The sequence below is a fragment of the Stegostoma tigrinum genome, chromosome 1 (assembly GCF_030684315.1).
Source record: "Stegostoma tigrinum isolate sSteTig4 chromosome 1, sSteTig4.hap1, whole genome shotgun sequence".
NCBI lineage: Eukaryota > Metazoa > Chordata > Chondrichthyes > Orectolobiformes > Stegostomatidae > Stegostoma > Stegostoma tigrinum.
The window spans coordinates 2,947,205-2,964,647 of record NC_081354.1 but is presented as its reverse complement, the minus strand read 5'-3'; the positions used below and the strand labels follow the sequence as shown (position 1 = coordinate 2,964,647).

The following is a 17,443-nucleotide window of genomic DNA, read 5'->3' as shown; positions in this document are numbered from 1 at the left end:
ATGTCTGAACAAATAGATTAAAAACATCGACATCTGGGGAACCAGTAATCAAAGGGGTTGGAGTCGATAACAATGTGGAGCTGGAGGAACACAAAAGGTCAGGCAGCAGAGGAGCAGGAAAGTCAAGGTTCCGAGTCAGGACCCTTCTTCAGGGCTAGGGGGAGGGAAAGGAGCTCAAAAATAAATAAGGAATGAGGTGGGACTAGGGAAGGAATGTGGGTTGATGATAGGTGAATGCAGACAGGGTTTGTGAAAATTGGTCAATGGGAAGAGTAGGGCAGATAGGTGAGAAGGAAGATGAACAGGTTGTGTCGGGTCAAGGAGGCAGGGAATGAGAGGGAGGGGTGGACATGGGATGAGGCCGGGGTTCGGGGAGATTTTGAAGCTAGTGAATTCTATGTTGAGACCGTTGGCTTGTAAGCTCCGGAGGCGAAATAAGGTGTAGTTCCTCCAATTTTTGTATGGTCTCATTACGACAGTGGATGTTCGGTGTGAGGTGAAGTAAAACTCCATCTGGTACAGTAAATGAAAGAACTTTTGTCTCACTAACATTGTAACTTCCAGGATTTAACAATTCAATATTTTGCACACTTTTACTTAACACTGTTACAATTACACAGCTCCTCCTTGAGGCTAAACCATTTCCGGCTGATGCTACAAAGCAGGTAAAAACGTTTTCTTTTTTAAAAAATTTTTCCATCTCACTGAGGAAGCCTGAACCCATATTTAACAACCTACTCTGGTCTCTGTTCATTTTGTTAGCTTTTACTAATTTTACTATATATTGTTGATAGACAGGCTAAGAAAAAGGAGCAAAAACATTACCTTCACCCAATTTCAATGGCAGAGATATGAATTAAGATTGATTATTTGTTGTCAGAACCAAAAGCAATAGCTCTGTTTCTGTAAATGCTGCACGAACTCCTATGAGGTTCTCACTGTTTATTAAATGGGCTGATTTCTGTGTTGCAAGATTTTCTACAATTTCAAGCAACCCAGTGTTTGCTTCAGCCGAAAAAGGAGACTTATTGTTATAAGCTGAACATCTAGAAGAGTTTATTTAATAAGGGCCTAACATTTAACTTATCTATATCGATAAAGGTCATTTGCAGAATAAGTTATTTTCTAATCAACCTGTTAAGCAACGTTATTACATCTCTCTGGAGCAGGTGGGACTTTTGCAGCTGGACCGCCTGGCTCAGTGGTAGGGACACTATCACTATACCACAGGCACAAGACATTTCATTCTGTCAACATCTGCTATCCGTTGGCACGGCACAATCAGCAACCTTCGTGTCCAAACTGATCATTTCAGTTTGTCACAAAGAACTGACAATCTTCAGTTTCCTAAATTTGGGATTCATACTGTTACCTGGATACTTCATGGTCCAAAACAGGCTAACTACAATGTTTGCAGAAAATACTATAATCTCAAAAATACTTATTAAAGCTCAACCGGAATAAACACTTAAAAGGAAATGAAGGATAAACACAGAATGCTTGGGCAAACAGGTTGTTTGCAGGTTGTAATTTACATTGAACGTATAACACAGAAACAGCCTGTTCAGCCTATCTGATTCCTGGTTGAGTTTATACTCTGCTTAACCTTCCTCCAGTTCATTTTCATCTTACCCAATGACGGATCATACAATTCCATTTTGCCTCGTATCTTTATTGGACTTGCACCTCTTGGCCTGATTTGTGATGAATATTCATCTTGTAGTATTATTTCCATTTGGAAACTTGAGTTCGAGAAGTGGAAGAGCATTCCATGCCTTTAGGCACGATTTGTATTGCTACACTGCGCAGGTTTGGAAAGAGGAAGACAGTTTTAGTATCATCTTAGGTTTGCTCTGAGAGTAGTGCTGGGGCGTCCAAGTTTGCTTACGTGCACGTTAAGGTGGTGGTTAAACCCTGGAGGTGAACAGTTCAATGTATGATGAAAAAATGGGTAGAGGAAAAAGAAATCCTCCAGTAATACAAAGACAGAAACATCCAGAGGAAATTGAGCAGCTTGCAGTCAGAAAGAACAGATCAGTAGCGGCAGAGATTCTGTTAGCTTGGTAGTCTCCAAACAGTTTGTGCTGAAAAGAAGTCCTGACAAACTTAAAAGTGAGGAGAAAATCTCCAGAGACAGAAGGTTATGGCAGAGACATTTAAAGAACCTATCTTAGAAGTAGGTAAGTTGCTTTACCAGTTTAAGTAGTTCAGGAAGAGACATGAACCTTTTAAAAAAGACACTGCGTGAATTCAGAAATTTGGCAAAGAGAAACCAATTATGGTTGTGTCAACTGAACAAGGAGTTTGTAAACAGAGTAAGGGTGGCCCTTCACTGAGGTTTGAGTATCCGTAAGATTGCTGTTGAGGGTGAAAGGCTGAACCTTTATTTCTCATATTTGTAATAAATGAGTTTTCCATACAGTTCTTGTATGATGTAATCTATCTGCAACCTCCCTTATAAATACTTTGGCAGCCTCTTGTGAAATCACTGTGACTGACCACTACAGTAAAAAAAAAAATCAAAACAAAAATTATGGTCTTTCAAGCCAGGTCTCATTTTGGTATCTGATTTGTTCATTGGCTGGGATTATAACACATTTATGGGGCAACAATTGCCACATTCTCACCACACTCCTAAGTTGCCCTTTGGCTTCATTAGCTACGTACATAAATATTCACCTTACAATCATTCTTTGATGGTACATCAGTGATAATCAACTTTAAATGCATTTCTGAAGAAGGGTCCTGACACGAAACGTTAGCTTACCTGCTCCTCTGATGCTGCCTGGCCTGCTGTGTTCATCCAGCTCTACACCCTGTTATCTCAGATTGTCCAGCATCAGCAGTTCCTACTATCTCCAATTCAGAGAATAGTTAGGAGGCTGTGGAGCCATATGTAGGCCAGCTCTGGTAAGTCCTTCACTAAAGGACATGAGTGAACTAGATGACTCTTGACAACAATGCAGTAGTTTCATGTTCACCATCACTGCCACTAACTGTTTATTCTAGACTTTAATGATTGAATCTAAATTCCACAGCTGCTGGAATTTGAAATCACATTTCCAGATTTTTAAAAGCAACCGTTAGATTACTAGCAGAGTAACTAAAGCATTGTGCCACCGTGCTCATTATAAATAAACATAGTTTATTAAAATACAAAATATGCTAAAATAATATACTAGAGTCAGCTCTTTTAAAGCTCACCTACAAATTCCACATGGAGGGCAATGATACTGCTTCTTGTCTACATCGAAGAGATGACAGATGTCGCAGTAGTATTCTCCAAACACAGTTTTACACTTTTCACAGGTCTTTTTCACCTATTGGGTAAAGTAACAGATTCCAGAAAGCTTTAGTCTTTTAGATCACACATGCAAAACAGTAACCTACAAATAAATTATCAAACAATGTTATTACACATATTGAAAAAAATGATGCTAAGAAAAAAAGAAACCTTCAGTCTCCAGGTTTGTATTATCCAGTAATGTTAATGGAGATAATCAATTCCTGTGAAACATACACATAAATTTCTTTGATCCACAACAAAGCAGGGACCTCTCCTGCCTAGAACAGTGTTTCCCAAGCTTTCTCCCCAACATGATTTCATTTTGAGAAGTGCAAACTGTCAGAATCCCTCAGTAAAAACTATGAAGGCAGAGGGGCAGACAGACCACCTGTGGGGAAGAAGGGGGCAAAGGAGGGCAGAGCTCCTCAGAGACCGTTACTACTTCAGAGCTCGTGACACCAACATTTTAGCTTGAGACCCCAACTCCTCAAAGCTACATGCCATTTTCCTTCACTGTTGCTGGAGCAAACTCCTGGCACTCCCTCCCAAACAGCATTGTGGATGTACATAAACCACATGGACTGCAGCTGTTCAAAAAAGCAACTCATCATTACCTTCTGAAAACAATTAAGGACTGGCAATAAACTCTGGCCTTGCATCTTATGAGTGAAAAGAAAAAAAATGCACAGTTAGTTCTGAAGACAGGTTGGATATACTGGGGTTAGCTTCCTTGGAGCAGACAGGATGCAGAGATGGGCTGAGAGGTGGCAGATGGAGTTCAACCTGGATAAATGCGAGGTGATGCATTTTGGAAGGTCGAATTTGAAAGCTGAGTACAGGATTAAGGATAGGATTCTTGGCAGTGTGGAGGAACAGAGGGATCTTGGTGTGCAGATACATAGATCCCTTAAAATGGCCACCCAAGTGGACAGGGTTGTTAAGAAAGCATATGGTGTCTTGGCTTTCATTAACAGGGGGACTGAGTTTAAGAGTCGTAAGATCTTGTTGCAGCTCTATAAAACTTTGGTTAGACCGCACTTGGAATACTGCGTCCAGTTCTGGGCGCCCTATTATAGGAAAGATGTGGATGCTTTGGAGAGGGTTCAGAGGAGGTTTACCAGGATGCTGCCTGGACTGGAGGGCTTATCTTATGAAGAGAGGTTGACTGAGCTCGGTCTCTTTTCATTGGAGAAAAGGAGGAGGAGAGGGGACCTAATTGAGGTATACAAGATAATGAGAGGCATAGATAGAGTTGATAGCCAGAGACTATTTCCCAGGGCAGAAATGGCTTGCACGAGGGGTCATAGTTTTAAGCTGGTTGGTGGAAAGTATAGAGGGGATGTCAGAGGCAGGTTCTTTACGCAGAGAGTTGTGAGAGCATGGAATGCGTTGCCAGCAGCAGTTGTGGAAGCAAGGTCATTGGTGTCATTTAAGAGACTGCTGGACATGTATATGGTCACAGAAATTTGAGGGTGCATACATGAGGATCAATGGTCGGCACAACATTGTGGGCTGAAGGGCCAGTTCTGTGCTGTACTGTTCTATGTTCTATGTTCTAGAAAAAACTGAGAAGGGGACGTGACTGAGATGGGCAAAATTATAGGGGACATAAATGAGGTAGGTAAGAAGAACCTTCCTCTTGGTGGAGGGATCAATGACTGGGGGGGGGGGGGGGGGGGGAGCTCAGATTCATGGCAAGGGATATGAGCTTTAGAGAGGATGTGAGGAAAATCTTCTTCATCCAGAGGATGGTGGGAATCTGGAACTCACTGCCTGTAAAGATCGTAGAGGCAGAAACCCTCATGACATTTAAAACATATTCAGATAAGCACCTGTGATGCCAAGGCACACAAAGCTATGGGGCAAGGGCTGAAAATTGGGACTCAATTTATTAGTTTGTTGTTTTTAACTGTTGCAGACTCGATGGGCGTAAGGGCCCTTTTCAGTGCTATAGATCCCCCCATGACTCTATGACAACACATATGCAATTATTTAAAAATTCTGAATCTTTATCTGTGGTTGCTAAGCTGGCCTGTTAGTTGCAATACGGCGAACGTCCTGTTTGTACAATCTAAAATGCAGTACAAGGTTTGGACTAACCATAAAATATTAAAGCATTTATTTTGCTGTTCCTAAATCCATCCTCTTAACAAATGCCTTCAAGAAATCAAGAAGGAGTGCAAAGTTAATAAGGATCTGGAAAAGAAAACTTCCATTATTCAAACCATACATTGCATTGCTAGATTTTGTAGAACGACTAAATTCATCCTATAGAGTGTAGTATTTACAAACCAATCTAAACTTAACATGCATGCTCATTGAATTTATTCCATTGAATTATGCTCAAAGGATAACTATTCGTAGCTGTACCAACATTCAAAAGTTGTGTGCTAATTACTAAACTTGAACAAACAGTTCCTTAGTCAATACTGCAACCAGAAACATCAAGTTAGAATAAATGATTTAATGACAGAGAGACAACAGACTTGTCGTGCTTGTGATCCTGAATTTCAATATTTAAGTTTTCAAACACCCATGAAGTTTCTGTAGCTAGAAGTATTTACCAATTCCAAAGTTCCCCTTACTGGCCTTCATATTCCATAAATTCCATTTGATCAAAACACCACTGTATGCATCTGTTTCACACAAACCCCAATATATCCATCATTTCTTTTGTCATGAATTTGTACCAGTTTCTTTCCCATCAATATTTGCTTCGAAGTTGCATGGCCACACATCAGTCCAGAGTTTAACGGGCAAGGGACAAACCGACTGGGCTCAAAAAGTGATTCTTTTATGGCATGCACCTGTTGAAGTTGTCAAGGGAGAATGAAGAATGGTCATACTGGGCACAAAACATTAACAGTTTCTCTTTCTTCAGATGAGTCAGACGTATTGAGTTTTGCCAGCACTTTCTGTTTCTATGTAATATGGAGCTCACCAAACAGGTTACACACAGGGAAGGGAAGCTGGAAGGAGCCTTGGTGATAATGGGAACTGCAGATGCTGGAGAATCCAAGACAATAAAGTGTGAAGCTGGATGAACACAGCAGGCCAAGCAGCATCTCAGGAGCACAAAAGCTGACGTTTCAGGCCTAGACCCTTCATCAGAGAGGGGGATGGGGTGAGGGTTCTGGAATAAATAGGGAGAGAGGGGGAGGCGGACCGAAGATGGAGAGAAAACAAGATAGGTGGAGAGTAGAGTAGAGTATAGGTGGGGAGGTAGGGAGGGGATAGGTCAGTCCAGGGAAGACGGACAGGTCAAGGAGGTGGGATGAGGTTAGTAGATAGGAAATGGAGGTGAGGCTTGAGGGGGGAGGAAGGGATGGGTGAGAGGAAGAACAGGTTAGGGAGGCAGAGACAGGCTGGGCTGGTCTTGGGATGCAGTGGGGGGAAGGGAAGAGCTGGGCAGGTTTTGGGATGCGGTGGGGGAAGGAGAGATTTTGAAGCTGGTGAAGTCCACATTGATACCATTGGGCTGCAGGGTTCCCAGGCGGAATATGAGCTGCTGTTCCTGCAACCTTCAGGTGGCATCATTGTGGCACTGCAGGAGGCCCATGATGGACATGTCATCTAAAGAATGGGAGGGGGAGTTGAAATGGTTCGCGACTAAGAGGTGCAGTTGTTTATTGCGAACCAAACAGAGGTGTTCTGCAAAGCAGTCCCCAAGCCTCCGCTTGGTTTCCCCAATGTAGAGGAAGCCACACCGGGTACAATGGATACAGTACACCACATTAGCAGATGTGCAGGTGAACCTCTGCTTAATATGGAAAGTGGAAGGAGCCTTGCCTATTACTATATGATCCTCCTCCTCCTCCTCCTCTTGATTTATACCATGACCTCACTCACACACCCACTGCAGCCTCTACCAGTTACCCTCCAGCAAGCTTCATCCCTACTGTGGGTTTCCCATCACATTGGCCCAACTCTAACTGCATATTCAAGTATTCCTGTTTTTCAAAACTGTACTTAAGATTTATTCTTTTTCAGCTAACCCTCCAAAATGGTGTGTTCCCTATATCTATGTTTTTCAGAAACATACTGCAACACTGCAAAATTCCACAGGATAGTCTGTATACTATTTTTTGGACACTTAAGGGGTGAGGGAACATGGAGATTAAGCAGGAGAGTGATTGTGTTTTTGGATGACAAAAGCTTCAAGGTTATGGGGAGAAAATTGAATATGTCATTGAGATAGAGGACCAGTGTGAGCATATCAAATGGTGGAGCAGACTCAAAGAATCAAATGGCCAACTCCTGCTCCTAGTTTCCATATTATTCCATGTTATTAATGGTGTTGCTTTGTACAAATTGTATAATTACCAACAGCAGGATATTCTTTAAACTGTGGAAAGTGAAACCATTGCTGTACAGTGGCTTCCACATCGACACACACACTTCACTTGTTAACATGCTCCACAGCTCACAGCTTAACTGGTACACTGGTGCTCTGAAACAGATTTTCCGGTATTTACCAACCTGCTGAATGGTCTCACACTTTGCACATTGAACCTGGGTAACTTTGAAGCGATCCATCTGATGATTCTCCGTGTCATCGTGACATAGTCGGCAAATGTAAAAATTCCCGCAGCATGGTGCCTGAAAAATTAAAACAACGTCCTTCTCATTTCCCCAGATCAGTTTTCTTTATTGCATACAGATATTGATGGATTTCTCAACAGTGCTGACCTATGCTAATGTTGGTGTGCTGTTTCGTAATGACAAGATCATGTTCGAATTAGAATTAACATGTCTATCTCTTTAAGGCTGGAATGTACAATGATTTCTACATTCTTGAATGCAGTTAGAGAATTAGCTCCAGATCAGAATCCTGGCTTCCTCTAACTGAAGCAGCAACTTGTATTTCCGTAGTGACTTTACATTTGAAGTTTTGTCACTGTAATGTTAGAAATACAGCAAATTCTGACAATCCGCAATGCGATTACGACAAAATAGTCTGGTTTTTGTGGTTAAGTAATAACTATTGGACAGACACTGAGGCGAAGTCTCCAAGACTGCTTCAAAATAGAGTTCAGGGATCTGTTACATCCAACTTAGAGGACCGATTGATAGGACAAAGAATTCAGAGATATTGTAGTTTTTAACAGATAAAGAGCACAGCATTGTAGGCTTCTTTTGTCACTTTCCAAGACGAATTAAAAATTCACCAAGAGCTTGCAATGCACAGCTCAGTCTTTGACGTGTTTACTTAATTTGTTGAATGTGGTAAAACAAATCTCTATTTTGTGATGAAGTAATTAGCCATTGCCTTTTCAGCAGCTTCTATTAAAAATTAAAGCTAGCCAGTTTCGAGATTTAACTAATCCCCATTTACAAGAAAGTTGAAGTCAGAGGAATAAAACACAGTAAAATTCAATGCTAAAAATGAAAAAGAATAAATCTAAAGGATAACACACGGAAAATTCATAGATCTATTGTACAACGCAACTAGTGGCTTAACTCTGCTACTGTCTAACATGCCACCAAGGCAATTAAGAAAATGGGCTTTTCATTAAACATTTGTGAACAAAGGTCCTGTACTAAATTGGCTCCACTACTGTGCACGGCCCCCCGTTATCAAAGTCCAAGAGACAGCCTTGGGCAACATGGATCACTTTCTTTATCCTGGGAGCCAACTGACACCAATGGCAGACATCAACACTGAAATTTAAAAACACCTTCAGTGTGTCAGGATAGGCTTCAATGGATGTGAAGCATTTATATCTTTAGAAGGCTTTTGATAGCATGTCACACAAGAGGCTAGTAAACGAAATTAAAGCACATGGGATTGGGAAGAACATATTGGCATGGATAAGACTTGATTAACAGACAGAAAGCGAACAGTAGGGCTGAACCAACAAGTCTCAGGGGGCATTACTTTATTTGTGAAGCAAAGTATATGTCAGTGCTGGGTCCACGACTGTTCACAATTGATACAAATGATCAGTACCTGGCGACCAAATCTCGAAATTTGCTGACAACACCAAATGGGAACACAAGCTGTGAAGAGGCTGCAAGGAAGCTTCAAGAGGATGCGGCCAGGCTAATCTGGGCTAGAACATGGCAGGGGAAATATTATGTGAGTAAATGTGAAAGTATTCACTCTGGTAGAAACAACAAAGATGAAAATATTTAAATAGTTGAGACAATGGGACATAATGGGGTTTCAAACGGATCTGGATGTCTGTGTCCACAAGTCACTAAAAGCATGCGGATGAAACAAGCAATGAGAGGTGATGCCAGTGAAATTTACAAAATTCTTACAGGGCCATGACAAGCTGGATGTACATAGGATGTTTCTCCTGGTTGGAGAGTATAGAACCAGGGAGCATAATCTCAGAAGGTATACGCCATTTAAAACTGAAATGATGGGGTATTTTTCCACTCATAAGGTGGAGAGCGCTCAGTCACTGAGCAGTGTAAAGACAGAAATTAATAGCTTTCTGCAGACTAATGACAGCGAAGAATGTGAAGAGTGTGCAGGAAAGTCATATTGAGGTAGTTCAAGGAGTAAACCACTCTTGTTTCAACAGGTAGCCACACCATTAGACCTTCACCTGAGGCCATCTCCTGACCATTGAGAACACAGCATTTTATATTTCTCACTGTTAGTGAAGTAAGGTATGTTCATTAGGATAAATGGTGAATAGAATATGACATCTTAGAACCTACTTAAATCAGGTTCCAACTGGCCCTCCCTGTTTGAAGGAGGGAAGATGGCCCTGGTGTGTAGTTGATTAGGTGTGGGATGTCAAGCACAGTTGGCTGGGGAAGGAAGGAGGCTACAGCGTGTCTCCAGAATTGCATCTACAACACTTAGCCCCATCAAGAGACAAGAAATATTTGCAATTTTTAAAATTCATTTATGGGGTGTGGGATTGCTGGTCAGACAAATTTTTTGCACATCCCTAATTGACTAGAGGGCAGTTAAGAGTCAACCACATTGCTGTGGGTCTGGAATCACATGTAGGCCAGACCATGTAAGGACAGCAGATTCTTTCTGTAAAGGACATCAGTGAATCATATGTGCTTTCTGTCCCCCCCACTGACAATTGGCAACACTTTCATGGTCATCACCAGATTCCTAATTCCAGATTTTTATTGAATTCAATTCTGTCATAGCAGGATTCGAACCTGGGTCCCTTGATTGTTTCATGGGTTTCTGGATTATAAGCGTAGAGTTTGTACCACCAGACCATTATCTCCACATATAGTGCTTTTCACAACATCAGGAGATCTCAGTGCTTTACAGCCAACTTCTATAACTCAGATATACTATTTCAATGTTATCAGCTCTGGTCAATAAGAACACAGAAATTAGAAACTCAAGTAGGTCATCTGGCTCCTTTGAGCCCACTTTGTCATTCAATATGGTCACAGGTGATGTACCTGTGGTTGTGGCCTCAACTTCACTTTCCTGCCTGTCTCCCACAAGCCTACAGTCCCTTATTGATCAACAATCTGTTTAACTCGACTACTGATACATTCAACAATCCAAACTACAGTGCTCAATGGCAAACCAAATTCCACAGGTCATGGCTTTGAGAAATGTCTCCTAATTTCTGTCCTCAATGGGAAAATCCTTATTCAGAAACTATATTCTCTAGTTCTAGATTCCCCTATAAATTGAAATATCCTCTCAACATCCAGCCTGCCACGTCCCCTCAGAACTGTACAAGTATCAACAAAAGGCTGTTGACTGATAAGGTGACATTTGAGACGATTCCTTCATTTGCAGAGGATACTAGGACTACATAGGGCACAGTTTAAAATGTTGGTATTTCCCATTTTGTAGAGTCATCTGGCCGGTTAAGCCTGCCCCACCATTTAATAAGATCATGGCTGATCTTTTTGAGACTCATCTCCACTTACCCGCCCACTCACCATAACCCTTAATTCCTTTACTGTTCAAAAATTTATCTAGCCTTGCCTTAAAAAACATTCAGTGAGGTAGCTTCAACCACTACACTGGGCAGGGAATTCCACAGATTCACAACTCTTTGCATGAAAAAGCTCCTCTTGGGCCTCAGTCATATATCTGCTTCAATATAAAGGAAAGCAATGCCCTCTAGTCCTAGTTTCACCTGCTCGCAGAAACAACCTCCCTGCCTCCACTTTATCTATTCCCTTCATAATCTTGTGTTTCTATAAGATCTCTCCTCATTCTTCTGAATTCCAATGAGTATAATTCCAGTCTACTCAGTCTCTCCTCATAATCCGAACCTCTCAACTCTGGAATCAACCAAGTGAATCTCCTCTGCACCCCCTCGAGTGCTCGTATATCTCTTCTCAAGTAAGGAGACCAAACGGCCTCACCAGGACCCTAGAGAGCTGCAGCATAGCCTCCCTGTTTTTAAACTCCATCCCTTGAGCAACGGCAGACAAAATTCCATTTGCCTTTTTAATAACCCACTGCACCTGTAATCCTACTTTTAGCGATTCATGTACAAGGACACCCAAGTCCCTCTGCACAGCACCGTGCTGCAATTTTTTACCATGTAAAACATAGTCCATTTTGCTGTTATTCCTACCAAAATGGATGACTTCACACTTATCAACAGTGTACTCCATCTGCCAGACCTTTTTACCACTCACCAACTATCTACATCCCTCTGCAGACTTGCAGTATCTTTTGCACACTTTGCTCTACCGCTCACCTTAGTGTCATCTGCAAATTTTGACACACTATACTTAGTACCCAACTCTAAATCATCCATGTAAACTGTAAACAATTGCAGTCCCAACACTGTTCGCTGCGGCTCAGCACTAGCCACCGACCAAACAAAATAAAAACACCCATTTACCCCTGCTCTTTTCTTTCTACTGGTCAACCAATCCTCTCTCTATGCCAATACATTACTTGCCTTCTGGAAATCCAGATACACCACATCCACAAGTTCCCCATTGACTACCATGCAAGTAATGTCCCAAAAGAATTACACCAAATTAGTTATACGTGACCTACCCTTCATGAACCCATACTGGGTGTTCCCAATGGGACAATTTATATCCAGATGTTTTCCTATTTCTTCCTAAATGATAGATTCAAATAGACTTATTCATGAACATATTCAATTTTTTAAAAACTCTAACAGTACCTACATCCACCACTACCTCCAGAGGTTCATTTCAAACATGAACCACTCCTGGTGTGGTAAAAAAAATTGTCCCTCATGTTTTTTTTAAATCTTTCTCCTCTCACCTTAAAAGTACAACCCCTTATGTTGAAATCTCTCACCCTGGGGAAAGACACCTGCTATTGACTTTATCTACAACCCTGGTGATTTTTATAAACCTCCATGGAGGTCACCTCTCAACCTCCCACACAATCCAGTGAAACAAGTCTCAGCCAATGCAGCCTCTTCCTTATATCTCAAACCCTCCCATTCCTGGCAACATCCTGGTAGAGCTCTTCTGAACCCTCTCCAGTTTAAATAATACCCTTCCTATAGCAGGGCGACCAGGACTAGGCACAGTATTCTACAAGAGATTTCTCAGAGGGTGAAGAATCTTTGGTTCTATGACTCGCTGAGGAAGAGAATTTCAGGGAATCCCTGCAGCATGGAAGTGGTCCATTCGGTCCATCGAATCAACACCAACCCTCTGAAACAGCACTGGCCCCGCGCATGGGGACACAGCCCGCACCTAATGCGATTTCTTGTGGTTTTAAACTTGAGGGGGATGAGGGAGTTCTCCTCGGCCAACACTATCGTTAAAGGTGGGGGAGGGAACCTGCAGTCTGGGATCTTCCTGTGCACTGATTAGGGTGGGGTGAACAAACGCAGGTATCCTCTCCTTCCCACCCAGATGTCCCGTGGGAGGTTGAGATCCCGCTTACCTGAAGCCTGCAGGAGCGGGTATAATGAGAGCATTTCAGGAGCGCGCACCCAGGCTCCAACGCCGCCATTAGGCCCCGTCACCTGGAGACGAATCGCGCAGCCGCAGTGCCGCCACCCCGCCGGCAGGGTGAAGGTGAAGGCGAAGGCGCAGGCGCAGGACCGGCCGATGGCGAGGAAACCCTGACGTTGTACGCAAACGTAAAACCGGCGGCGTGGAAGAATCATGGCAATGTGCGCAAGCGCAGGGCCGACGGCGTGGCGGAACCTGTACTGTGCGCAGGCGCGGAACTGGTTACAGTGAAAATGGATACAGAAGAGGGCGGGATTGATACATTGAATGGGAGAAGATTTTAGGTGTGTTAGGCTTTATCCAGTGCTGGGGAAAGATAAGGGTTATTCCTTTAGACTTACGTCCGTGTGGATAAAAACAAGATACTGGAAGTCTAAAATAAAGTTGTGTGTGGAATATTTCAGGATGAGACAGATTAGTGGCAATAGGACCCGCAGATGCTGTAGAATCTGAAATAACACAGTGTGAAGCTGGATGGACACAGCAGGCCAAGCAGCATTTCAGGAGCACAAAAGCTGACGTTTCGCCCAAAATGTCAGCTTTCCTGCTCCTGAGATGCTGCTTGGCCTGCTGTGTTCATCCAGCTCCACACCTTGTTAGTTGAGATAGATTCGTGATCGGTCAGGGAATGATGAATAATGGGGAAAGGGCAGAAAAATGGATGTGAGGAATGCCAGGTCGACCGTGATCCTGTTGAAATTCCGCAGAGTTTTGCGGAGCCGAACAGCCTATTTGTTATCATCCTTTGGTGTTATGCTTCTAATCACCACACTGTAGGAAGGACGTGTTTGCACTGGAGGGGTGCAGAGAAGATACCGCCCCCTCGATCATGACCCCACACCCGAGCACCAAACCATCATCTCCAACACCATTCACAACCTCATCACCTCAGGGGACCTCCCACCCACAGCCTCCAACCTCATTGTTCCCCAACCCCGCACGGCCCGTTTCTATCTCCTTCCCAAAATCCACAAACCTGTCTGCCCTGGTCGACCCATCGTCTCAGCCTGCTCCTGCCCCACCGAACTCATCTCCACCTATCTGGACTCCATTTTCTCCCCTTTGGTCCAGGAACTCCCCACCTACGTCCGTGACACCACCCACGCCCTCCACCTCCTCCAGGACTTCCAATTCCCTGGCCCCCAACACCTCATATTCACCATGGACGTCCAGTCCCTGTACACCTGCATTCCGCATGGAGATGGCCTCAAGGCCCTCCGCTTCTTCCTATCCCGCAGGCCCTACCAGTCCCCCTCCACCGACACTCTCATCCGCCTAGCTGAACTCGTCCTCACACTCAACAACTTCTCTTTTGACTCCTCCCACTTCCTACAGACTAAGGGGGTGGCCATGGGCACCCGCATGGGCCCCAGCTATGCCTGCCTCTTTGTAGGTCACGTGGAACAGTCCCTCTTCCGCACCTACACAGGGCCCAAACCCCACCTCTTCCTCCGGTACATTGATGACTGTATCGGCGCCGCCTCTTGCTCCCCAGAGGAGCTCGAACAGTTCATCCACTTCACCAACACCTTCCACCGCAAACTTCAGTTCACCTGGGCCATCTCCAGCACATCCCTCACCTTCCTGGACCTCTCAGTCTCCATCTCAGGCAACCAGCTTGTAACTGATGTCCATTTCAAGCCCACCGACTCCCACAGCTACCTAGAATACACCTCCTCCCACCCACCCTCCTGCAAAAATTCCATCCCCTATTCCCAATTCCTCTGCCTCCGCCACATCTGCTCCCACGATAAGACATTCCACTCCCGCACATCCCAGATGTCCAAGTTCTTTAATGACCGCAACTTTCCCCCCACAGTGATCGAGAACGCCCTTGACCGCGTCTCCCGTATTTCCCGCAACACATCCCTCACACCCCGCCGCCGCCACAACCGCCCAAAGAGGATACCCCTCGTTCTCACACACCACCCTACCAACCTCCGGATACAACGCATCATCCTCCGACACTTCCGCCATTTACGATCCGACCCCACCACCCAAGACATTTTTCCATTCCCACCCCTGTCTGCTTTCCGGAGAGACTACTCTCTCCGTGACTCCCTTGTTCGCTCCACACTGCCCTCCAACCCCACCACACCCGGCACCTTCCCCTGCAACCGCAGGAAATGCTACACTTGCCCCCACACCTCCTCCCTCACCCCTATCCCAGGCCCCAAGATGACATTCCACATTAAGCAGAGGTTCACCTGCACATCTGCCAATGTGGTATACTGCATCCACTGTACCCGGTGCGGCTTCTTCTACATTGGGGAAACCAAGCGGAGGCTTGGAGACCGCTTTGCAGAACACCTCCGCTCAGTTTGCAACAAACAACTGCACCTCCCAGTCGCAAACCATTTCCACTCCCCCTCCCATTCTCTAGATGACATGTCCATCATGGGCCTCCTGCACTGCCACAATGATGCCACCTGAAGGTTGCAGGAACAGCAACTCATATTCCACCTGGGAACCCTGCAGCCATATGGTATCAATGTGGACTTCACCAGTTTCAAAATCTCCCCTTCCCCTACTGCATCCCTAAACCAGCCTAGTTCGTCCCCTCCCCCCACTGCACCACACAACCAGCCCAGCTCTTACCCCCCACCCACTGCATCCCAAAACCAGTCCAGCCTGTCTCTGCCTCCCTAACCGGTTCTTCCTCCCACCCATCCCTTCCTCCCACCCCAAGCCGCACCCCCATCTACCTACTAACCTCATCCCACCTCCTTGACCTGTCCGTCTTCCCTGGACTGACCTATCCCCTCCCTACCTCCCCACCTATACTCTCTCCACCTATCTTCTTCACTCTCCATCTTCGGTCCGCCTCCCCCTCTCTCCCTATTTATTCCAGTTCCCTCTCCCCATCCCCCTCTCTGATGAAGGGTCTAGGCCCGAAATGTCAGCTTTTGTGCTCCTGAGATGCTCCTTGGCCTGCTGTGTTCATCCAGCCTCACATTTTATCATCAGAATGTTGCCTGGGATAGAGTGATCAGCTATGTAGAGAGGTGGGGATAATTAAACAAGGAACCATATTTTTTAAAAAAAACCAAAAAACTGCCAATGCTGAGAATCTGAAAAACAGAAATTGCGTGAGAATGCACAGTTAAAGGTCCAGGTCCAGTGACTCTTCACCAGAACTCAGTTTTTGCTCTGTTTCCACACTTAAATGCCAGACCTGCTGAATTTCTCAAAGAACTCAAGATGCTGGAGATCTGAAGCAAACTGTTCTGAGAGGCATAGAATTGGTAAATAGAAACATTTTCCCCTTTGGAGCAGAAAGTTTAGAGGGGATTTGAGGAATTTTCATCCAGAAGTTTGTATTTATGTGGAATTCATTCCTTAAAAGGGAGGTAGAGATGATATTTAAGAAATATTTAGATGAATACTTGAAACACCATGGCATACAAGGCTAGGGGCCAAGTGCTGAAAACTGGAATTAGAATAAATGATATTTGAAAACTGGCACAGGTGTGATGGCCTGAAGGGCCCTTTTCTATGCTGTAAAATGTTTTGATTCTAAAAACACAAAATTCTGGAGAAAGAGAGATGGTGGGAACTGCAGATGCTGGAGAATCCAAGATAGTAAAATGTGAGGCCGGATGAACACAGCAGGCCAAGCAGCATCTCAGGAGCACAAAAGCTGACGTTTCGGGCCTAGACCCTTCATCAGAGAGGGAGATGGGGTGAGCGTTCTGGAATAAATAGGGAGAGAGGGGGAGGCGGACCGAAGATGGAGAGAAAAGAAGATAGGTGGAGAGGAGTGTATAGGTGGGGAGGTAGGGAGGGGATAGGTCAGTCCAGGGAAGATGGACAGGTCAAGGAGGTGGGATGAGGTTAGTAGGTAGATGGGGGTGCGGCTTGGGGTGGGAGGAAGGGATGGGTGAGAGGAAGAACAGGTTAGGGAGGCAGAGACAGGCTGGACTGGTTTTGGGATGCAGTGGGTGGGGGGGAAGAGCTGGGCTGGTTGTGTGGTGCAGTGGGGGGAGGGGATGAACTGGGCTGGTTTAGGGATGCAGTAGGGGAAGGGGAGATTTTGAAACTGGTGAAGTCCACATTGATACCATTAGGCTGCAGGGTTCCCAGGCGGAATATGAGTTGCTGTTCCTGCAACCTTCAGGTGGCATCATTGTGGCAGTGCAGGAGGCCCATGATGGACATGTCATCAAGAGAATGGGAGGGGGAGTGGAAATGGTTTGCGACTGGGAGGTGCAGTTGTTTGTTGCAAACTGAGCGGAGGTGTTCTGCAAA

The 17,443-nt window shown here is 44.6% G+C and overlaps 1 protein-coding gene across 1 annotated transcript in view; it reads right to left on the bottom strand.

Moving 5' to 3' along the window:
* rchy1 (ring finger and CHY zinc finger domain containing 1) overlaps positions 1-13,241 on the bottom strand; it is a 36,592-nt gene extending 23,351 nt beyond the window's left edge. Inside the window, exons 1-3 of the mRNA XM_059647513.1 lie at positions 13,125-13,241; positions 7,766-7,885; positions 3,205-3,320 (exon numbers count right to left, since the gene is read on the bottom strand). Coding sequence (XP_059503496.1) covers positions 3,205-3,320; positions 7,766-7,885; positions 13,125-13,193 — 305 coding nt within the window. The 5' untranslated portion in view covers positions 13,194-13,241. The remainder of the gene's footprint in view (positions 1-3,204; positions 3,321-7,765; positions 7,886-13,124) is intronic.
* Between the last annotated feature and the right edge of the window lie 4,202 nt (positions 13,242-17,443).